The 24520-nt window shown below is 38.8% G+C and overlaps 1 protein-coding gene across 4 annotated transcripts; it reads left to right on the top strand.

Annotated features, from left to right (window-relative positions):
- Positions 1-656: 656 nt before the first annotated feature.
- On the top strand, positions 657-24520 carry ATP6V1C1 (ATPase H+ transporting V1 subunit C1). Of its 4 annotated transcripts, XM_064507636.1 has the most exons (14): positions 1428-1580; positions 2665-2726; positions 7753-7934; positions 10533-10600; positions 11979-12064; positions 12985-13079; positions 16444-16535; positions 17624-17722; positions 19109-19177; positions 20536-20628; positions 20735-20828; positions 21671-21768; positions 22698-22824; positions 23905-24520. In XM_064507636.1, exons 3-14 carry the CDS (start codon positions 7803-7805, stop codon positions 23998-24000), a joined length of 1149 nt encoding a protein of 382 aa, XP_064363706.1. In that variant the 5' UTR covers positions 1428-1580; positions 2665-2726; positions 7753-7802; the 3' UTR covers positions 24001-24520. The 4 variants fall into 4 exon arrangements, with proteins under 4 accessions (XP_025975391.1, XP_064363705.1, XP_064363706.1 ...); XM_026119606.2 differs by lacking the exons at positions 1428-1580; positions 2665-2726 and adding an exon at positions 657-676; XM_064507635.1 differs by lacking the exon at positions 2665-2726 and having other exon boundaries at positions 1426-1580.

Raw genomic sequence — 24520 nt, 5'->3', positions numbered from 1 at the left:
CTATTTTTCTACATTATCTTAGAATACGTTTTTTATACTGATACAAAGAACGTCTGTCTAACAAAATTGTACCAGTAGGAGCAAGTCTAGAATAATATAAATGGCTGTGGGCCGTTCAGTAACGGGAACATTTTTAAAAGACCGGTGATTGCTCTGGTGATCGAAGAGCGACACAAATGGCTAACGGGTTAAAGGAAGACTGACTTGCCGCACTGGGAGATGTTTGACAATACACATACTTTGAACTTGACTAAACAAAGCTTGGGGCAGCTAGACCTGTAAATATTTAAGGCGATGAAAAGCACTGGGCTAGAGGACTGGAGTTGCTCCCAGAGATATGAAATCACATAACTTGCTGTGCTGGGACTATGTGAAGTCACCTTTTTGGTATCTGCCATCCCATCTGTGCCTCCTCTGGGCTGCCAGTGAAAGGGAGTTCCGGAACTCACCTCCAGCTATAGGATGGCCCTGACTGGTGCTTACCTGAAGAAAAATGGAAAAAAAATAGGAAGGAGGGGTTTGATGTTTGTTTAAGGTTCCTCCTTTCTCCAGACAATAACGTGAAGTAAGACGATGGGCAGTTTCACACAACAGAAGGAACTGGCTTTCCTAGTTATCGAGCAATTTACAACCTGGACACCTCCATCTTGTTTTCACTTAGCAATTACAGCGCAAGGTAAGAAAAACAGGCTTCAGTGCCGAAGTAAAACTTGAGCAAAGCCTCTTTCTAAATCCCTCCTTTTCTGCTCTTCATCTGCATGCATGTTGTCTTCTGTACAAAGTCTTTCACTGGCCGGGAAGCACCGCGCTGCACCGACACCCTGCAGGGGCCAACCGGGGGGCTGCGGGGGCCGGGCTGGGTGCTGACTGCTCGCTGCTGGATGCCGTGACTTGTACCTTAACCGCTAGAGAAACGAGCTGCGGCAAAAAAATATATATATATAACGTTAAACTTCAGGATTTTATTCCCAGATGGAACTGCACAGTTTAAAACCTGTATTTTCAGTCAGGAAACGCCAACGTCTGCACTCCCTCCGACTTGCTCCCTTTTCCTGCAGGAACCGGGACGCCCCAGGGCCCTCAGCAGGGACAGGCCACCCCATCCCTGCCGGGCCCTGCTGAGGCGGCCGGTGCCCGTCAGGCCTTAAGGCGGCTGGGGCCGAGGGGGCCGGTACCCGCGGGGGCCCGGGCACTGCGGCAGCTCGGCTCGGCTCCTCAAGGAGGCCGGTCGTGCCCGAGACACCGCCGCTGCTGCCTTGCCACGCCCAGGCCCCTGCCCGCCCTGCGCACACAGCGGGCCAAGCCGGCGCGGCCGCCCCCGGTCTCGAACCCGCGGCCCCTGCGAGCGCCCCCAGCGGGCCGGGCCGGGCCGGCGCCCGCCCCCCTCCCGCGCCAGCGCCAGCGCCTCGCCCCGCCCCCGGCGCTCCGCTGCCTCGTGACCGGTGCTGCGGTGGCGTCAGCTGACTGGTCGCGTCACGTGACGCGGGCGGCGGCGTGCGGGCGGCGCGCGGCGGCGGCGGGGTATGGAGCAGTGACGGGTAAAGCCGTTGGGAGCCGCCTCCCCCCCGTGCCCGGCCTCGGTGAGTGCGGGGCCGCCGCGGCGCGGGAGCGCGGGAGGGCCGGGCCGGGCCGGTGTGTGGCGGCGGCGGCGGCGGGGGAGGAGGAGCGACGGCAGCTGCGGCCTGGCCCGGCGGCACCGCGGGTGCCCGCGCTGCCGGGCCGCCGCGTCCCCGAGGGTGCCGCTCCGCGCGCGGGCCGGCGGCGGGGCCGCGCTGTCGCTGTTGCTGCCGGGGGTGGGAGCGGGTTCGTCTTTTGGGAGAGGCGGGAGAAGCGCGAGGGCGAGACCGAGACCGGCGGGGGCAGGTGCGGAGCGCCGGCGCTGCGGGAGCCGTGACCTGATCCCCGGGGTGCCGGTCGGCGGCGCCGTGCGGGGCCCCCGCCGCGTCCCCGGGTGTTGCTTGCCCAAGGCGTACGAAAGCCCTGTTGTGAAATCTTGGGCGCAGCTCCCGCTTCCTCGTTGTGGTGACCGCTGTTTATGGCGCGGTGAGGCAGCGAAGGCCGGCACCGAGCAGCAGAGGGGATTTCTGAGAACAAGCTCGAAGAAAGAGCATCTGAAGGGCCTAATGAATTGCGGGATGTTGGGGATCTCCTAAGTCGCGTTAGGAAATAGTTGAACTAAACAGGAAAGAATAAACAATATTCCCCTCCTCCTAAAGCCTTGTTGTTCTTGCAAAATGCAATACAAGGCATGTTAGTTGAGACCGTTTCGATATCGCTCTCCCTGCTCCTAAATACACAATTGAAACATCAGTTTAGAGATGTTGTTACTTGGATGTGACATATTGCGTGAAAGCTTTTTCTTTGGAAAACAATTTTTCTCTTATTGTCGATTTTCCTAATAGTACAAAAACTAAGCATCAATTATGGATAGTAATGCAAAATACATTTTTCATAGTATATTGAACTTATTTCAGCTATTAGTTAGGTATTAAAAAGAGGAATTCTAGGGAAATGCATCAAGAGATTGAAATATTTTGAGTGTATTTTATAGCCAAACTGTGCTTGCTATCTAGCAGAACATTTTGGTAATGTATCTACGTTACTTAAATCTGTCTCTTTAATGGCATATGAGAGATTTTATTATATCTTAATATTACGTTGCAGATATGCTTCTAGAAGAGTGTCAAGGGAAATTCACTGGGCTGCTGTTTAGTGGTGGAATCTAAGTATGTTCTAATAAATTTCTAATATTAAGCCCTTATAAATGAGAATACATGTTCTTTGTGAGTACTAAACAAGATGAAGATAGGTCAAAACATTACTGGTTTTATAAAATAATTTTTTTGAACTTTTGGAACTTCAGTTGATCCATATTAAAATGATAACTTCGTAATCTGTAGTATTAAAAGTATCAATGTAGCTAGCTAAATGCAGTATATAAACTTGGTATTCCAGAAGCAGTTCCCAAAAGTTCTGAACTTCAGTTCAGAGTTGTTTGTTGAGAGAAGTTTTTTTTTCTTTTTTTTTTTTTTTTTTGAATAAACTTTGCTTTTTTTCCTTTTCCTAGCTTTAGGGGCTTTTTTTTCCACCTGTATAGCAAACACATTTTGTTGAAGTTTGCCAGCAAATACTTACAATGATGTTTCAGAAGCAATTTCACTCCTTAAGTCATGGTTAGGTGATTCTACCCATACTCAACAGAACTAGGACCGTAGTTTCTGCTCATTTAGTATCATTGCATGATGTGGTATTGGATGGACATTTAGGAGAAAAATACCTTGTGCAATTTGGCTTGGCTAATCTATGTTTGTGTTATGTGTACGATGTTTTTAAATTGATGTATTCTTTGTAGACAATTCCATTTATTAATGCAGGTATCCATTTATGGATATTTCTGTTTTTTTGTGTGTGTACCTCAGAAATAATTGGGATAACAAAAATAGCTAACAGCCTGTTAGTAATTAGATGAAACTATGCTATAACAAATTCTATTCAATAGCACTTTACCCCCCCCCCCCCCAAAAAAAAAAAACCCTGTTATTAGGGATGTAAGAGTAAACAAAAGTTCACATCTCTGTTCATATTGCTTATTCTTTGTTTTATACTCAAACTTTTGGGGGGAGGGGAGGGGCAGAAGGGTCTTTCTATGGCGTTGCTGTCCTAAAATGTAAAAGCAAAGAAATCTGAGAGAATTTTATTGGACTAATGCAGTTGATGTTCTTTGGGAGTGAGGAAGGTTAGATGATAGCTGATAGCCCCAACAGAAAGTTGACTATCTTCTGTTGTAGGTTCTCTGCTTCAATTAATGTTGTCACTTGCAAGCATAAGCAAAGCAGATGAAATAAGAGGTTTAATCATCAGGCTGTTAGCCATGTACTTCAGAATTTGAACTGCACCCCTAGGGTTTTCTTTAGCTTTTAGTCATGTTATCTCATGGCTGAACTAAACTCGCTTCTGCTAGCGTGCTTAAGAAACTCACAAGTTAGTGCAACTCCTTTGTTTGTTTCTTTGGGTTTTTTTTCCCCCCCTGTAACTTAGTTTTCAAAATACAGTGTTTCAGACTGCAGGGTCTTAGGTTAGGGCTATATCCATATACCAACAGTGCTTAGTATGATGAGATTCCTGTCTGGATTGGACTGGAGTTCTCGAATGGTCATATAATAACACTTGCAGTATTTTAGAACTACACCTACAGCCAAAGTGACAATGTAGGTGAGCCTTTTCAGGGCAGGGCGCAGCTCATAAATTGACAGTATCCTTGTAGCTGATATTCCACTGTTAAGGCCAAAATGAGACCAATGGTAGGTCTTGTAAACTACTGAGATGCCAAGGCTTGGCATTTTACAAATACTCCTTGATCTAAAGAGAGAATAAATTCACCACAGTGGAAGGAAGACTATATTCCATTATTTGCTGTTCAAGAAACACAATAATAATTTACTGTTAAATAGCTATTAATGTACTTAGAAAATGTGAATCCTTGGTATTTCCTGCTTTGCTCTGTGGTCCTTCCATAGAATGACTGTCCTTTAAACTTCATGGCTTTCATTTTATAAGGATCACTATGTGGGTTTTTTTGTTTTGTTTTTTTTGGCTGGCTAGCATCGTTTCTGTTTTTCTTACTGTTCTGTGACACTTCTCCTTTCCCTGCTTCTTGTTCTCTGTTTCCTCTAGTCCTGATCTTACACCCCATTCTCTTTAACATAAACATACGAACAAGCTTGTAAAACTCTTATGCCAAGCCTTTTCTCATTGTATGTATTTGAAAATCTGCCTGGGAACTTAAAAAAGCCATGATACTAAAACTAGTCAGTGCAACTGACTGGGGCAATGTGTAGATGAGATCACTGTCAGTCTTTTGTGTATCAGCACTCTTCCCCCCCCCCCGCCCATTTCATATAACCCTCCATTCAGTAGGTGCCTGAAACAGTGAATCATCTTATTTCCACCGGCTACTAGAAATGGAACAGTGTTTGAGGAAAACCAACCACATGGACAAAGAGGGGATGGGGGGTGGGGAAGAAAGAAGGAGAAACCTGCTAGCTTAGTGATTCCTGGACGTTACAGCTCTTCTATCTTTTTCTGTTCACTTTAAGCAGTAGAAAAAGATCTTGTTTATTCAATAGAATAAATCTGGTTTTGCCTTTAATACTAAGGAATCAAGAAGTACCGCACTTTGTTTAAGCAGAAAAAAAGATTTGCTACAGGTCTACCTGTGAGGTGTTCGTACCTTCAGTTTTGTTTGCAGTAGACTAGTAGTCTTAATACGAAGTCTTCACGGCAAGTTTTTGAAAACTATCTTAAAGATTGGAAAACTTGTTAAAAGCAATTATTCACTGCCCATTAAAGATTTTTTTCTAAGAAAAGGTGTTTAGATTTTTAACAGTAAGCTGATTTTTCCAAATGTGCAATGCAGAGAATGATTGTGTCATTGTGAAAATGTAACTGCTTCCTTGGCTGATCTCATCTATGGAAACCTTAAGGGCTATTTATGTTTTAGTGGAAAACGTGAAAATGCAGCATCCATCCCTTTTACAGAATAGGAGCCTTGGATTTCTGTTATGGCTGTTCTGTTTTTTACTTGAGTGTTTGCTCGCTGCTGCTGCCAGAACTAGTTCCTCTTATTTTTCCAACAGCCATTCCAAAGTTTCTTCAAGTCCTAGTCAAATCGAAACAAAAGCAAGACTTAAATGCTTCAAGTACACTCATAAACTGCAGCAATATCTCCTTGTGTGGAGTTTACAGTAAACTTGGCTATGTGTTTTATAGTGCCAGGGTTCAGTGAAGCATAGGAGAATGCAGGGTGCAATGGATTCACCGAGTTTGGCATGGGTTAAGGAGGATAATGCACCTAAGTCATTAGAAGAAGAGGGAACTTTGTCTTGTTCCAAAATGTTGCTGTGCAGTCGACCTCCTGTGGAGGCCCACTATATGAGAGAATTCAGTTAGTGTTTCCCTAAACAAAGAAGCCTCATAACATAGATCATATTGTGCCAGTGGCAACCAATTCCCCATTAATTTTTCCTGATACCTGCTAATACCAACACCATTAATACAGTATGACCAGGCATTGTTACACCATAGCCTTGTGTGTGGGAGGTCAGCAGTGTCGGAGGGCTCTTAGCCTGGGTTTCACCCTCTCTCTCTGATTCTGCTCTGGGGTACTTCACCCCAGCAGCTGAGGCCACAGCACGAAGGAGGATGTAGCCTCCGCCTTTTCACCTGGGCTTCTCACAGAGAGCACCCCTTTTCTCACCCCTGCTATTTCCAGAAGCAAAGAATTCCTTGTCCCTTCTCCTTCTGACTTGCTTTGGCAACTTGTTAGATGAGAGGAATGAGTAGTGTCGCTGAGGAGAGTACTGCTAGTGGAGTGAATCAGCTGTGCAGGTGCACTAGACTGATGCAGGAGAGAGCACAGGCCAAGCTGGGCTGGGTCGAGCCATACATGCAGAATGGGGCATGTGTCTAGTGTTGTACATATTATGATCTTTCAAATAACGGTGTCCAGCTTTGTCATTGTATATATTTAGAATTATAGCGCTATTGTGGGATCATGTGGTCCTGATGTGTCAGATGTCACTGAGTGTGTAGGATCAAAAGCCTTGATAATTGGATGTCATGAAGGAGGATGGCTGTTGTACTGGTGAAAGGATGTACTTTAATGGGATGGTAAACTTTCCTCAGCTTTAGGTTTCCTGTATAGTTTACAAAAGTTTCTGTTAACAAGACATAGTTCATCTCTGTCACTTCACGACCCTCGATGACTTGTTGACTCTAGAACTATTACACAGATGAAGGACCCACGTATGTTATTTTGTTTGCTACTGTGTCTTAGTTCTTACAAATGTGGTATTTAATTCTCTCAGAAAAAGTTGAGTGCTGTAGTCTGGACTCTCATTATAAAATGTAAGTTAGTCCTGACTCTTCCAAAGTATGCTGCAGAAGACATTTTGATTCTCTCAAGGTATGCTTTGATTTTTCTAAAAAAATCCAGTAACTCTTAACTTGTTCTATTTATTAGTGACAGAAGGATGTATATACCCTTTTAACTTCTTCAGCTCATTTGTGAAGTATCTCAACATAATTTTTATATAGTACAGATAGTCTCTTGAATAATGTTAGTATGTATAATGTTATAAAGGTCTGTGATGACAATAGAGGTACAATAACTAGAAAATGTCCCTTTGTTTTGTTTTTAGCTGCAAAGAGAACCCTCTTTGCTTGAAAGAAAAACAAACTTTTTATCATTTAAATACTTTTTTAGATATTTAATCACTTTAAAATACTGTCCTGATCTGGAAAGTGATCAGAAAAGCTGTAACGTCAGAGTTGAAATATGTTTTTTCTCTTATGTATTCAGAAAAAGCTGTCTGTTATACTGATGTTGGAAACGATATACAGCTGTGAAAATATACTTGGAGCCTATGTTACTGTATTTATTCAATTGGATTGTTTGCTTATAATCTTTTTTGGAATTGTAGTTGAAAGATGTTAATACTGCAAACTCAACCTGCTTTAACTTGCAAGATGGAGAGCTTAAAAAGACTCTCCAACTGTGCAAAAGTGATTTGGAAGGTAGGAAAATACGAATTTGGAACCATGTGATGCTCTTGGTAGAATCTTTTATGGTGGCTAGAACTGCACTTTACTAGCATAGAAGAGAATATTTTTCTGAAGGCAAAGCTTTGAATCCTCAACTCACAGCAAATACTCCTTCTTCCCCCCCCCCCCCAACTGCTCTCCTTTTCACAGCATCTTGCCTGTATCTTCAGAAACAGAAGGTGTCAAGATAAAGACACAAAATGACTGAGTTTTGGCTGATTTCTGCTCCTGGAGAAAAAACCTGTCAACAGACGTGGGAGAAACTACATGCAGCAACGACAAAAAATAACAATCTTTCTACTAATTCAAAGTTCAATATTCCAGACTTAAAGGTATGTAAGCCCTGTGTCATGTCTTAAGACATATGTTTGTTTTGTATCATGTTTGTTTCTTCAGTCTGAAACTGTAGATGATGAATAGCTGCAGACTTTTTAGGGAAACCAGCTGATTTCTTTTGAGTATGTGTGGATCTAAAAAACTTAATTTAGACAACAGTTATTTATCTTTTTTCTGAAATTCTAAGCTAAAGATTCTTCATGCTAAGTTTTGAAGGTTCAGCAGTTTGCATTCTTTCAGCTACTACAGCAGCTTTTTCTGGGGAAGTAGCCTTGACTTTATGCAGTTAGCTGGAGCAAAAAATTAGTTTTGTAACTTAAATGCAAATGAAGACTTGTTATCTGAACACTCAGATGACAAGATCATCTTTGATTTTTACTTCTGAATTGTCTGCTTCTCCTTTTCTGGCTGAGATGCAGTGAAATGGCTTGATTTAAAACAGGGGTTTTTGATTAAAAACAGCTGCTTCCTTTCCTTGTCCAGATATAACATTCTTCTGGCAGAGCAGCTTTTGCTGTCTCCAGCTGAGTGCTTTAATATGACCTGCCAAAGTGTGTGATAGAAAATAGGAATAAAATTGTTTAAACTATTCCTGTGAGACAGGAAGAGAAGCAAAAATTGAAAGCAGTTTCTCTTGGTTAAGGACGATTATCAGGGTATGGAGAAGTTAGGGGATAGTGTATTCCTTAAGAAAAGGTCTATCCTGAAACCAAACCCTTTCAGAGTTGTGAGCTCAGTTTTAACTTTTCGGAAGTGAAAACTTAAAGTGAAGGAAAAATGCAACCTATATCTGTCTGTGGACAGGTTCAGCAGGAGTGATGCCTCATTCCTGTCTCCATGATGAATGGGCCCAGAGCATACAGTGCTGCAGTATGCTTTTTAGAGGACCTTCCAAGTGCAGTATCTTACATTCCCCTTTCCTGAGTTCTCAGTTATTTCAGGATATGTATTAGAGGAGATAAGAACTACTACAGCAAATGTCAGTCTCTTCCCATGAGATCCTTGGACCTTCTAACTATAGGGTGACTACAGTATTTAGAAGAATTATTGCTGAAAACTCATGTGGCCCATTAGGGTTTTAATCAATTGTTTTTTTCTACTCTATTTCCCATGAACTAAAACCCTTCCTAAAAGGCGAAGAAGCTGAATGTACTTTAAATTTACATACAATGGTATGTAGTCTGGCTTCTGTGTACCTGTTAAAACTTGTTGAAGCAGTAACTTATTCTCCAGTGAACAGCAGCCTTATTGCTTGGGTATAGAAGTGTCTTGGGCTTAATGACTTTTGTTCTGTGTCTTATAAGTGACAGGTCAAAGCATTAGTTCCCTAATTCTACACGTAGGTCAGATGGTGGGGCTTAGAAGGAGGTTTGGTTGTGACGGTTGTGACTTAAACAGTACAAGGCATTCTAATACTTCACTTCTCTGGGGACAAAAATCTCATAAATCATTCACCTGGGAGCTCTGGACTTCATAGGAACCAGTAATTAGGCCACTTGTTGGGATTAGAATGTGAAAGCATGTCTTGTACCCCTTTCTGCTTCAAGGCTGGAGAGAACAGGAATCATGCAGATGATGAGTGGACATATATGTGAAATAAGGATGCTAGATTTAAAGCCCTTAATAGTATGTTGGCTAAAGAAAAGATTCACTTATTTTTGCTGAAATATTACTGTACATAAACATTATATATTTATATATACAGTATATACTGTACATGAACAGTATATAAAATTTTAGACTTAACAGTAGTCTTCTTGGAGATACCTCCTACATTCATTGAACAGAATGAACAAATGTGTCGGACTTGAAGAGAGAACCAAAGAAACCCTCATGATGTATGTCCTATTTAAAACAAAAATGCCTTTCAGTTGTTTAGCTTCAGCGTAACTATACTCTTTTACAGTTTTTGATGTCTTAAGATCCAATTGAGTTTTGCCTATGAAACAGCTAAACCCCAGAATATTTAACTACTTTGCCGTAAGTTTCATGTTTGAATTATGCTGAGTCTAAAATCATCTTTTTTTCTGAAAAGGTTTATGTATTGCAAGTAAGGAAAGTGTTTTCTGGAGGAGGATGTAAGAAAAAGTGAAGGCTTTAGACAAACTAAAAATACTATATTTTTTTTCCATTTCTCTGGATGCAAAAAGTTCCAGACTCTGTTGGTCTGACTGCTGCAGGGCTCTTGCATCATCTAAGCTTCCCATGTTCTGGTTGCCTCCAGCACTGAGATACTTGATTACAGGAATCTCTGATATGATCTAAAGCAGTAAATCGAATGTTAAAGTAAATGACTTGTGGAAAATGCAGCCAATTTGTAATGTAAAAGTTGTTTTAACGTGTTTTGGGTAGCTGGAATGCAGAACAAACTGTGCACCAAACTAGAGTGAGTTAGAGCTAATGCAGTGGAGCTTTAAGGGTATCTTGAGCAGATTAAGCACTGTATGACTTTCTTAAATTGACAGATCCGAAATCTTAGTGTTTATGCAGTTATAGAAAACTACCTGTTCAGGGGATTTTACTTTTATTGTCATTTTTTAATCTTTTTAGGTTTGCATATAAAATTGCTAATATGTTTTGATCTTTCCTTCTAGGTTGGCACACTGGATGTTTTAGTTGGTCTTTCAGATGAGCTGGCTAAACTGGATGCGTTTGTGGAAGGGTAACAGTTTGTTTGTACTAGCATGCAAAATACCAGAGCAATGATGTGATAGCTTGTGAAGTCATAACGATGCATGGATTATTTTCAACTTTTTGGCTTGATAATCCTGTGTAGGCGGTCACAGAATCACATAATAGGTGGGCTTGGAAAGAACCTATGGAGATCATCTGGTCCAACCCTTCCTGTTCAAGCCTGCTAGGGCAGGTTGTCCAGGAGCATGTCCAGTTGGGTTCTGAGCATCTCCAAGGCTGGAGACTCCACAGCCTACCTGGACAACCTGCTCCAGCATTCAACCATCCTCACAGTAAAGTGTTTTGTTATGTTCAGATTTGTTTGTTATGTCATGTTCAAATTGGCAAGCTAAGATCTCAGCAAGCTAAACCTGCTGTTTTTTACTAGCACCTCTACTAGAAAAAGAAAATGTAAGCAACTTATGACATAGTGGGACATCACGAATTGATGAAAGATGGTTCTCCATATAGTAATGCTGTTTGCTGCCAGATACTGGAGAACAGTTAAGAATTGAGCCTGACAGCTGCTGGAAGTGATGATGAAATGGAGTAAAATATGCTTTTAGCAAATTAGAATAGTATTTACAGACTTTGAGAAGGTATCCATGTTGGTTTGTAGACTGAAGAGATGATTACACAGCATTAAAATGCAGAAGCTGTTCATTTTAAGGAAACTAATGGTCCTTTGAAAGCGATTTTGAGCAAATGCAACAAAACTTGACATAGTAAGAACTTGTAGAGCCATCTCCTGTTTTAAGGAGAGAGAAAGTATTAAGCAGTTTCTTTTAAGCAGATCAGGAAACTTTCGCTTGGCAAACGTGAATAATATTAAACATACCCTTTCGAGAGAGGAAGGCAGGTCTTGTGTGTCAGATCTCAGGAGGGCTTTGGAGAAATCCCTGTCCTCCTTGGAAATTCAGTCATCTTTGGCATTTCACTGCCATAGTTGTTTTGTGTTTAATTTGGTTTATTGATATTCTCTACCTCATTATCCATTTAGAGAATGGGGTTAGGATTTTGAAGTGCTGACTGAATTAAAAAAAAAGATTGGGGTATGGTGGGATTCCACCTGAAGTCAACCCTTATTCCCTAGAGGTGAGGGAAGTAGCCTCACCTTATTGAGAACTAATCAGAAGTAAAACTGTAGAGAAGGAGTTGAATACAATTCTTGTATGTTTTTGGGAAGTTGGTCTCCTTCATATACCAAGCCAAGTTTGTGTCTTGGAAAGCTTATATTTAAAACAGTCAATTCTTCATATTTGACCAATCTCTTAATTCTTTTCAGATCAGTTTCATCAGTGGTATTTCTCCAACAGCAGTGTGTTTTCACTCATTTATTTTTCCTAGCTCTATCTTTTGTTTTTCAGTGTTGTCAAGAAGGTGGCCCAGTATATGGCTGATGTTCTAGAAGACAGTAAAGATAAAGTTCAGGAAAATCTTCTGGCTAATGGAGGTAAAGTGTTACTTGTAATATATACCTTGTAAAAGTGGTAGGAGGGAAAGCAATGATCCTGAAACATACTTAATGCTGCTTCTCTGTAGGACATTCTAAAAGCCTAGTTCAAACATGGAAATACTTTTTCCTGTGAATCATTTGCCCTGAAAGAAATGATGGGATCCAGCATTGCAGAACATTACAGATCTGCATCTTGAACATTCACTTATAAGAGAAGCCTTCTGATCCTTTAGGGCTATATTTCATCATCACTAGTCTCTGCTGAAACACAAAAAATTAGTGATCATTGTAAGCCTTTCCTGTGTATTAGTCTGTCATCTGAGTAGCTGTCAATTAGGTAAGCTATGCTGGAATATTCAGTTGGTCCCAGATTGTCATAGAATATCTTTATAAAGCTAGCTGTCTCATGGAAGCAGCTGCTCATACTAAAGAATGTCATTGATATCTAAATCAATGTATTGTTTCTAATAGCAGCTTCATAAAATTTCACACAGCTTGCACTGATGCAGAAGAAGCTTATATAAGTGAATTAACATGAGACAAGTGCTGGGATCCTAATTAAGACAATCTTGGAGAGGAACTCGGACTTGCTTTTTCCTTCATAACCCTCCCTTTTCCAACCCTTTCTTTTTCTTCATACAAAGCAGTCAGAATAATGTTTGGTCTTCTCAGCACTTCCCCAGCCATCATTGGCTTGGTAGTAAATCTAATTTACGGTCTACAAAGGGGCAGAAGCCAAGATCACAGATAACTTGCTCCTGATTTGGTAGTTTATTTTCAAAATTCTCAAGCAACAGGATCCATATATGTGAAGGTCCACAAACTTTCTATTACAGAACTCTTCTGTTACACTAATCCTAAATGGAGTGTAATGCAGTCTGTTGTCTATCTTAAGAAGTCCTTCTTTAACATTTCAGTTGACTTAGTGACCTATATAACAAGATTCCAGTGGGATATGGCGAAATATCCAATTAAACAATCTTTGAAGAATATATCAGAAATTATTGCAAAGGTAAGATAATTTGTTTTTATAGAACTTTATTTCTTGGACTTGAGATATTTATGCACAAGACTTGGTACTCAGAGCTTTTTATGTATTTTTCTTAGCTTGGTCTGATAGAACAGTAGTAGTGAACTGGGTGGCAGCATATATGTTCTAGTACCCAAACAAATAATTTGAGATAAAGATGGGATTTGAGGACTGCTCCCTGAAGGCCGTCGCACTGTCTTTGCTGGTTTTGTTTCTTATGTTTACTAGATAAAGCTAGCGAACCGCTAGCAAATTATGTCCCTTGCATCTCAATTTTGCTGTGTTGGTTTGCCATTTGTCTGATGCTCTAAAACATCTTGGGCTGTTGACAGTGAAATCAGGGGATTTATTTCTCTTCAGAAAGCTATAGCAGTCAGCTGTGAAGGGAAAAATAAGCCTTTAATGCAAGATATAAGGCAAGCTCATCTCTGATGTTGTGGGTTCCCCCTCCCTTTGGTAAAGTGTGTAAAAACTTGGTAAAGTTTTTCTCACCTCGTGGATTTAATTTGGCTTGTACCTGCTGTGAGCACAGGTTGGGTCTTGAGTACTGACTGACTGTATTGAAGTGATGAAATAGTTCTCTGTAAGCTACCCTTGCTTTAATATCTTGAAGTCTTTCAGTTTTTCTTTCTTCTGTTTTCTGTAAACTGCCAAATTGTTCTTGGAATAATTTACATTAATAAATAGATAACCTAGGTTCAGAGTACCTACAGATATTGTCTTTGGTGATAGACATGTGGAAGCTATAATCATGAGCGAAAGCATTAATGTTGGCAGGCTAAATGCTTTCCAGTAATTGTAGATTCTCCAGCTGTTGGTTTCTGTCCTAAAACTATTAGCTTAAAATTTTTGTAGAAACTACAAAATCCTAATATATATTATGTAGCTGACTGAGAATGTAGCTGTAATGTAATTAATTTTGATATGTTCATTGGGGATATCACCATATCTTGAATGTACTCTTGGAAATAATACTTAGTAACTTTCTGGAAAATATCTGCCATGTGGAATTTTGTTGGAGGAAGAATGACTGATTTACAATTCTGTAAAGATCTGCATCATAAAAATGTTCTGCAGATCTAAAATAATTAAAATCTAACACTGAAGTACATAAGCTTTTCTTCATTTAGAAGAAAGTAGAAAAGTGAAGCATTCAACTGTTTACAACAGCTACTTGGCAGATACAGGAATAGAGTTTTAACTTGAGAGTAAAAGGAACTGTGGGAAAAGAGGGACAAAGCATAAGAAGACAGGGTAATGTGACTTCCACAAGTCTTACCAGGGAAGTGATTCTTTAAAAATTAATTCCTTAAGTTTGGCCTTGAAATATGAGTGAAAGTTAGTGAATAAAGAAAATATTTGCCTATTTCTTCTCTTATTATTGGAATGTACCTGTTTCCATAGTATAGAACTTATTTTCATAGCAATATAAGTTTATTGAGAAAGCAGCGAAGAACATAGAGGGATTTACACTTTTATTTATTGAAACGTTATCAAGGTTTCAGTGCATGTTATTTGGGTCCTAGAATTTGCTAGATAGATAATCTGCTTACAGTGAAGTTATGCTTCAGAACCTGAACTGTAACTTAAATAACTGGCTTACATTTATCCCATTTAACTTAGGTACCTCAGTGAGTCTTTAATTTATATTCTAAAATGCTGAGAAACAGGTCTGTAGAAGTTCCAGGGTGAACTATCCTCTTGACCATTTCTCTGCATGTTTTGCTATATAGCTTACATAAGTTCTTCCTGGTTGAGACAAATGATCTTGTGTTACCATAAACATAGTCACTGTATAACTGAGTGACCTAGCTTTTGAGAGAGATTTATTTTGTAGAAATAAAACTGTATCTTGTTCTCCAAGCTGTTTATAGTGCACTGAAGTATTGTTTGCAGTACACTGAAGTGTTGTGTCAAAACAAAAAGATGTTCTGTCAACAGCCTAGGCCCGAAGAAGAGAAAGTCATCAACTAGGTGTTCAAACACTTGCTGCTGGGAGTGGTGGGGTTTTTTTATATGCATGTACCTATACTGAAATAAGGAAGCAGTAAAGGACAGAGTTATGATCATGTGTTATGATGCCAGAATAATGTTGTACTGAGTTCTTCAAGTTATCTGGCTAAGTATATTGATTTTTAAAGTATTACCTTGTACAGTGTATAGGGTACAAGCTGATAGAAATATGATTGGGTGTTTAAGACCTTCTAATAGTTTAATTGATTTTGTGTTCTTTAAGTTACTACCAAGCTATCTAACTGGGAATAAATCATTTTTGGTAATCATGCTCAATTAATCCTGGAGGATGCATTTGAGAAGGATGGTTTATTTGAGCAGAAGCAGTGAGCAGAATTTGAGAGTCTGAGTATAAACAGTAAAATAGCTGGAACTTTGAAAATTTTATGTCAAAGTTCCAGCTATATTACTGTATTCTACTTTTAATGTCACTGGTAACCTTCAATCATCTCTGAAACTTTGATATAAAAGATGATTGAAGGTTACCAGTGACATTAAAAGTAGAATACAGCCTGTACTTTAATAGACAAATATATTTAGTCTGAAGTAAATTGGATCCAAGTCTGAAATGCTCTTTATCTGACTACCTGGAGGCAGCCCTATGTAACTTCAGACATTCCAAAATATTTATAGAAGTTTTTACAAAATGAAGAAAGCTCCAATAAAACAGATTTTCCTTTATAATTGTAAGCCACTGCAAATGAAAAACAGGAGTGTAAAAGAAGACTTTGTGAAGAGGGTTGATGATATAATCTATTGCGTTTTTCTTTGAAAACATACAAAAGGGGAAATAGCTGTGATGTTTAGAAAAATTGACATAAAATAAATGTGATAATACCTAGAACTGTAAATAGTAACAGCCATTTGTGATCAGACAACTAATGCATTTAGCGGATAGTCTATCTTTCAGAGTGCCCATGGCCATTCATCTTAATGAAGGGTGCAGGAAAATGTGCAATAGGCAAACAGAATGCAAAACAGTCTCTTCCTAAGTTGTAGTTGCTACAAAGCAATAATGCTTTTTGCTACTTAGTTAATTCTTGATTTGTTTACCATCATTCTTGTCACTGAAACTCTGAGGGAAAAGTATAATTAGAAATGAGGTAACAGCTGGAGCAAATGATACTGAGTACTCATGAGTATCTTTGTATCATAGTGGGGAAGTAAACTTCAGATAATCCCTCCTGTCAGCTGAGTGGGAGGGTGGTAGCTTCAAGCTAGTGGAGTAATTATCAGCTGGGTGCTGTAGCATCTCCAGATCTATGCTTTAAAGCTAAGAAATCTTTTAAAAACTATTTCAGTTCTTTAGACACTGTTCTCTTTTATCTTTAAGGGAGTAAACCAGATTGACAATGATCTGAAAGCAAGAGCCTCAGCATACAATAATCTCAAAGGCAACCTTCAGAATTTGGAAAGAAAGAATGCGTAAGTATTGTGTTTTTGCTAATGCAGCATAATGAAGTTTTTCCACTGTGAAAAGTGAGTAATGTGTAAATTCGTACAACCTCTAAGTTTAGTATATTTTTGAGGTGTTTAGCAATCTTGAATAACAGGTATCATAAAAGAATATTTATTTACAGCTAACTTGCCTGGCTCACTTGTGATTGGTAAGTGGTTGCAAAATACACAAATATATGTAAATAGTACAAATTGGTGAAGCTTTTGAGAGAAACTTGCTCTTTATATGGTATGTAACACTGCTACTTAGGTGTTTGTCTAAACAAGGAATTTTTTCCCTTTATACTGTTTGTGCTTTAAGCATATCCATGTTAGTGCATTTCTTCACATAAGTACCCTGTCCTCTAAAATTAACCAACAGAAAGATAGCTCTTGCCTGCATGCAAGTAATGATAAAATAAACAAGAACTGCTTGCTGTCTCATCGTTACATATGATGATCTTAAATACAATTGAAGTACAGTAGTTCTGTGGAAATATGGTTGTTTAAATTTGACAGTCCTACCATTATAGTTAATGGTATAAGCCTGCTGTCTGTGATTCAGATCTATAGATCAAACAAAGGACAGCTATTTTGAGTGGGCTGTAAGCTGCTTGTAATTTGTCTGATAAAGTCCATTAAATCTGTGTAGGTTTTTAATCTTTTGTGGATACTAGGCAATGTGACTCTTTAAATTTTCAGATTCTGTAGGTATGTATGAGCTTGATTGTAACTCTGAGGCTTCGTATACTAGAATTTACTGAGATTTAATGGTTCTTTGTGTTCTTAGATCACTTTTTTTTAATAGCCTGGCTTCTTAAGTCTACTTGGTATTGGGAATGTGGAAATAAATATTTTGCTGTATCGTACAACAGTGGAGCTACTGAAAAACCTTTCAGTGACTTTAAACAGTAAGATATAATATGCATACGAGGACACTTTGTTTGCTCTGCGTAACAGTCAATGCTTAAATGAAATACATTTCCTAAAAGGTTATACTAATTAAACACTAAAACTGTTGTCCAGACCAGTTCACATCTTAAGCATGTATTTACTCTGCCTCTGTTTCTCTGCAGGGGAAGTTTGCTAACCAGAAGTCTTGCTGATGTCGTAAAGAAAGAGGACTTTGTACTCGATTCAGAATATTTGGTCACGTTATTAGTGGTTGTACCAAAGTAAGTTCATTACCTTGTCCTAAGAGCAGAATAAAATAATAAATCTACATCAAATAATAGATCCCACAACTCTATGCTGCCGTAAGAAAGGACATCTAAAACTGTTTGAGGTTTTCCTGCATGAACTAACACAGACTTTTTGATGCTAAGCAGTGGCAAATGAGCCTGTGCACATATATTCTGTTTTTTTTCACAAGAGCTCATCATAAGGAATGATGAGTGCTCATCAATCTCACTAATGAACTTGAAATCAAATTTGTCTTGCAGCTAATATTAGCAATTCCTTTTCATGCTGTAAAAGGTATCCTTATGAAAATAATCAGTACTGTGTTTAATGACCGAATTATCCTAGTTAGCTCTCTGGTGGACTTCGCCATTTAGTGAGCAAAGTGTACTCTTAGTCTCCTTGCTGCACACTCTTCCAGATTGCCAGAACACTGCTTTTTTTTTTTGTCTAAGTCTCTACCAACAGAATACCACTTATGTCATGTCAAAGGTTTGTTGGGAATAGGGTGTTCCTTGTTTGAAATTAAAAAAAAAAAAAAAAAAAAAAAAAAAAAAAAAAAAAAAGGAAAGTGGTGATACAGATGTCTATAAGACTGTTGTAAAGTGAGAAAATGGCTGAACCCTGGACAACTAGTTCTGCTGTCTTTGTAGCACCAAACTGTCTTTCTGGAATTGGGAGCAAGGTTAGTTTCTAACTTAAAGTTAGCCACTAGGCCGTTTATTACATGAAGAAGTAGTCTCTGTGAGATGTAAAATTATGGGGAAGGCAAAATAGTTGCCATGCTTTTAGCAGAGAACTTAGTATACCTTAACCCTTATTTTTCTTCTACCTGTGACTTGGTTTTGATGTTGAAAGGGTGGAACTCCTGCACCTTGAGCTAAAGAAAGGCAGGGCTTCCAAAATTCTCAGTGGTCTTTCAGCCATGTGCAGGACTCGGAGGAACCCATTTGTAATGGTGGAAAAAGTACTCCTTTTAATATTGCAGAGCAATGGAGTTACTTAAGGAGTTTTTGATAAACCTTGACAGTTAAGTCCAATTAGTTGGTCCTCTGAGATCTATATTTAATTACGACTAATCTTGTTTCAGAGTTCTTTGATTTCAAAAATTCTGCAAATGGGAACTTACATGAAGACTGGAGATAAAGTACTTTTCTCGCTTTTGCTATCATTGTAGTGTAGTTAGCAATAATGTTACAAAGAGACTATCAGGGACACTTGTCCTCGTCTTGAGTATTTCTGAAAACCTACAGCTGGGTGTTAGAAGATGTGATGACTAATGTTCTTAAATTCTTCGAAAAGCTTGATCCATTGATTAGGTTTCTATGTAAGGTTTCTTACCACAGTAATAAAAATCTAACCGTAACCTGTGTATTTTCTAGGTTAAATTATAATGACTGGGTTAAACAATATGAAACACTAGCAGAGATGGTTGTACCACGTTCCAGCAAGTAAGATGTCAAATGCTAAATCTCATATTGGCTTGTATTATATCTTATAAGTATGTTCTTTACTTGTAGTGACTTAGTTTTAAAGATTAGGCTAAAACTTGACAATTTTTTAGCTTTATCTGAGTCAAGCTTGACTATGCTGTACTTGAATTAGCGATCCTTTGAATGTTTCTCTAGGGTTGACAAGGGCATCAAACTCATTTATGTGGGAAGGGCAAAAGAATTGAAGAGGAAGGTTAATCTAGACCAGGTGCATTCAGCCAAGTGCATTCATCCTAGATCAGGTGCATTCAGCTTCAAGCTAATGCACAATGAGGGGTAACAACAAGCAGTAGCTGCCCTTCTGTAAGATTTATGTCAATACTTGAAGGACTTGAAACAAGTTACATATACCTTTTGAAAGCTGTTAGGGAGTGAAGAACTGGAAACATAGATGGTTTTCCTCTGTGCAAAGAAAAGTAACTTGTCTCTTACGTGCTAACAAAGGTACTTAGTGCTGTGCTGGTACTTGATGGGGAAGACTGAGGCCATGATTTGATAATGCAGTTATGCCACTTTAATAATCTCATTACCAAATCAAAAATACCATCAACCCATAGCACTAAGTGTTGCTGTGATATTAATTAGAACTGATAGTGAGGTTTTTATCAGGCAGATCTGATATTATCAGCTCTACCCCAGTTGTAAAGTCTGAACTGCCTAGCTACACACTTGTTGGATAAACTTCAGCCTGCTGAGAGGTCTACTAATGATTCCAACTTAATTACTGGGAAACCATGACCTAGATGTAGTGTAAGAGATGACTTGTTAAACTTATGCATCATGCTTCTATTGAAGACTATATGGCATTGAAGAACAGTCTAAACCTTCTCAAGTGTTTTTCCCCAAGGTGAACTCTCAAAGTAGGCAGTATAGTACTGAAGTATAACAATAATAAATCTAAGAGTCTTCCTTAAAGTGTAGATAACACTTTTCCTTGCCAAACCCTGTCCTTTTAATTTCTTTTTCCATTTAAATAATGTAGTCTCAACATTTCAGAGTTAAACCAGCTTTAGATCCTTTTCTTGTAAAATAATTTTAACTTGCAGAAATATCTAGACTTGTATGAATTCTTTCTACTTGGGCTGTCTATTGAATGTGAAATGCCAACTGCCATTCTTTAAGGGAGTAATTAAGAGTGGTTGCCAAAGCTTTCTGTTACAGGGTGTTTAATTTGGGAATTAATCCCATGTAATTATCTACATTTATATTCCTGCCTAAGTAGCAATAAAGTACAACTTAAGCTATTGTATTTCAAATCTGTTGTAACTTGAACCATATTCATTCTGACACTTTTTTTTTTTTTTTCCAATATGTAGTGTTCTCTTTGAGGATCAAGATAGTTACCTTTGTAATGTCACGTTGTTCAGGAAGGCAGTGGATGATTTCAAGCATAAAGCCAGAGAATATAAGTAAGGCTTATTCTGTGTGTGTTCACATATGTGTGTGTGTTCTGTGTCTCATACTTTGAAGGCTCTCTAGATAGCCACTTGTGATTTTATTCACTTCCAAATGTAGATTTATGGTCCGTGACTTCCAGTATAATGAAGAAGAAATGAAAGCTGATAAAGAAGAAATGAATAGACTGTCAACTGATAAGAAGAAACAGTTTGTAAGTTTTATATAAACAAGTCATTATAGAAACCTGAGATTCTCAGTTTTCTCAGACCAGAGATTTCCTTAGACCAGAAACTGACAGGAAGATGCACTAGTTTAATGCATCTTTAACTGTGGCTTGAGATGGATGTATTTGTGGAGGTGAAGTTTATACTTTGGCACATTTAAATCACTAAATGTGATGTCTTCTGTTGAAGATGTGGGCGCAAACGTGGTCTCTGACTTCAGAGGCTGTTTATAATGGTCTAGTTTAAACTGCACTTGACCAGTTAGGGGCTGCAGTAGCAGTTACGGATTACCTGGACACCGGAGAATTTGGAGAGAAATCCAGGTGTTGTCTGGTAGTTCTACCCAGGCCAGTGCAATAGGCCTGTTGGACTCTGAGCTGACTGGTTGTTGCTGCTTCGTGATGTCATGAACTTGTGGTTCTGAGAAAGCATTGAAGGGATGACATAGCGCAGTCAGCCTGCAACCCAGATAATCTGCTCAGGGATAACCGAGTTTCCTGTAGCACACATGCACCTAACTATGTTGAACCAAATGCTGAAATTGCAGCTGCTTATATATGAAGTTTGAAAATAGGCAAGCATTTGGGACAAATAATGAAATATTATTAAAATAGTTCTTAATGCAGTCAGTCCACAACAAATGGGACAGTGAACAGAAGAGACAAGAAATCCTGTAAAACTTTTCACTCCATACTGAAACACCCTTGAGCCATTATGTCCATAGTCAACTGTGCCCTTAAGTTGTCTTCATATCATGATAAACACACTAAGTATCTTTTCCTGAAGTTTGTGAGTTATAGATTTTCTTTCTTTCTCTTCCCTTTCACAGGGGCCTCTGGTTCGGTGGCTGAAAGTTAACTTCAGTGAAGCTTTCATTGCATGGATTCATGTAAAAGCATTACGAGTTTTTGTTGAATCTGTTCTAAGGTAAAGAGCCAGAGACCTGAACAGTGTTTCTTCTTCCTAGACTTTGTAAGAAGTTACATGTAGGTTGGACTTGCCAAACTGAGATATGTGAATGCCATTCTTCTGGGCAGGAGGGGACAAGGCACAGGGCAGCAAGAACGGCTGGTGACTTAGCTCTTCTTGCCACTTGTGGAACCTGAGCAAAGTAGTTGAGAAATCCTTGAGGTAGATAACTGTTTATCTTGGCCCTTGGAGATATTTCTTCCAGTGTTTTAAGGTATGCAGCAAGGCACTTTTACTGACTCCTAGCTTGCTCAAACTGAGCAGCTGGGGGGTGGAGGGGAGAACCCTTATCATATCTTCTATTTCTGTGAGAAATGTCAATGTTTCAGAGTGAAAATATTCAGACTTTGAGTCATACAGCTTGACATCTTGAAATGCATGCCAATACACAGCAATTCTTGTTCAGTATTCTCACTGTAAAATTTCTGTTTGCGTTTGTTTTCTTCCTACCTATCGAGAAGTATTGCTAGTAAGTTTGAGTAAAAAAATAGCTGTAGTGATTCTGCAAAAGGAGTGACTTGTTTTTTTTAAGAGCAGACAGTACTTCAGCCTTGATCAGTCAGAATACTGAAAGTTTTTTGGGGGGGCGGAGGGGGGTTAATTTTAGTAAGGTTTATCACAGAGAAGGAGACAATCGGGGAAAAATCACATTAACTTGTAACCTAGTCTGTTTCATAATAGCTACAGACTTATTTTCAGACAAATTTGAGCAAGGAAGGCAGTTGGACTTGATTTGAAAATCAGGAAGTCTTTCCACATATCTAGTAGAGACTAGATTCTCCACCTAATGGCATAAGCAAAATCTTACAAGTAAACTAACAGGAATGTTCAAAACTTAGTCCTAGACTTCAGGTATCTTTTTTTGAGTTTCTGCTTGATTTCCTCAGGTATGGTTTGCCAGTTAACTTCCAGGCAATGCTCCTTCAGCCTAATAAGAAAACAATGAAAAAACTGAGGGAGGTTTTGTATGACTTATACAAGCACCTTGACAGCAGTGCAGCAGCTATCATCGATGTAAGTATTTTTGTAATTGTTACTTCTAATCAATGCTAAGTTTAATCTCTTTAAAAAAAAGAAGTCTCTTTAGCTTCATTGAAAAGCAATACCTCTCCATATTCTCCATCATTCTTTCCCAGTAAAAAGAATTATAATTCTCCTTACAAAAATGCCCCTTCTACCTTACCTTTTTCTGAAAGAAGATAGTATTTTGAGTTGCAGCGAATGCACTTGAAGAGCTGTCTGGGTTTAAGTCCTGTGTTATTTCTTCCTACCGCATTCTTCCCTGCCACGAAGGGAAGGATGTCCTACTGATTGCATACATGCTCACATCCTCAAAGAATTCAAAGTCAGTTTTGGTACAGAATTAGGCTTAAGGAACCTGAATACATTTCATATCTTTTTTTTTTTTTTGAGAATAGAAAGAACACTAAAAATTACTTTCCACAGTCTAAGGTAACAGTGGCATTAAAATACTAAAATGGGGGGGAAGGGGTTGGTGGTGCTGCTGTCTTTGTTTTTAATTTAACTTCATTGTTCTTCTCTGCTGAAGGAGACTGAATGGATGTCAAGATGGAGTCATGTAGAGGTTTCCATCTGTAGAGGTGTCTGATTTTCCTGTTTAAAACTGGTCTGTAGGGAGGCTTATTCTACTGTGTTTGTTTTGTATTGAAAAGCACTGTTTTTCATAGATAGCTTAAAAATTAACCAAAGATAGACCACACAGTGAGTTCAGCTGAATAAAATAACTGTTTTTCTCCAAAGCACTTCAAGGCTGCTATGGGAATGTGACAATTAAGGTGAAAATTAAAGATGCTGAACTTTATGTAACTTCCTGGATCATTCAAGCACCCCATAATATCATTGTCATAAGCTTGCTGTGTTTGGAAGTAGTGAAACAACATTGCAGTCCTTTTCCTTCCATTTAGTGGCAGTATGTTTACTACAGCAACACACGTGAATTATTGATACAGAGCTACCTAGATTTTGAAAAAGCACTTGTATTTCATTTTGAAAAGCATCTGAATGTTTGATCTGCTCCTGAATAAGAGTCTGATGAATTGTAAAAGCATAACTGGTTTCAAAACTCTTTTGCAGGCAACTATGGATATTCCAGGCTTAAACCTCAGTCAACAGGAATACTACCCATATGTGTACTACAAGATCGATTGCAATTTGCTGGAATTCAAGTAGAAGTTCCCTAACATGACAATCCTCTCAGTATTGGTGTAAACAAACAGAAGTGAGGTTGAAGTACAGTAAAACTCTTAACACTCTACTAATCCTATGCTTGCTTCTTATGTTAGGTGAATTTTGCCCACCATGGTCCATCTCTAGACATTTTCTTTTTAAAGAAAAGTGTAGGTAATCTGCTTTTAACCAATTATGTCTGTAAATGTATATTGAGAGAATTGAAGTATTTATAAACAGAGTCATTTATTTAAGGAAAAGATCATTCCTCTTTCATATGGTGATGTGTGTTAATTCCGTTTACCATTGTTTATATTAAAAAATGGTTTACAAAAGAATAGTGTAAATGTTCATGGCCATTTTGTTCATTTGATTTAGTAGATACAATTGTGTTAACATTGTTGAACTGTGATGTAAAGTATGTAAGATTGGTATGAAATTGTGCTTTCTGAATGTTTTAAAATTACAATCAAAGCACTGTAAACACAGGAAAAATAAAAATACCTGTGCAAATGTGTCAGTA

This window comes from Dromaius novaehollandiae, chromosome 2, assembly GCF_036370855.1.
Source record: "Dromaius novaehollandiae isolate bDroNov1 chromosome 2, bDroNov1.hap1, whole genome shotgun sequence".
Taxonomy (NCBI): domain Eukaryota; kingdom Metazoa; phylum Chordata; class Aves; order Casuariiformes; family Dromaiidae; genus Dromaius; species Dromaius novaehollandiae.
The sequence above is the reverse complement of the archived record's forward strand: the minus strand, read 5'-3'. Positions and strand labels throughout refer to the sequence as shown.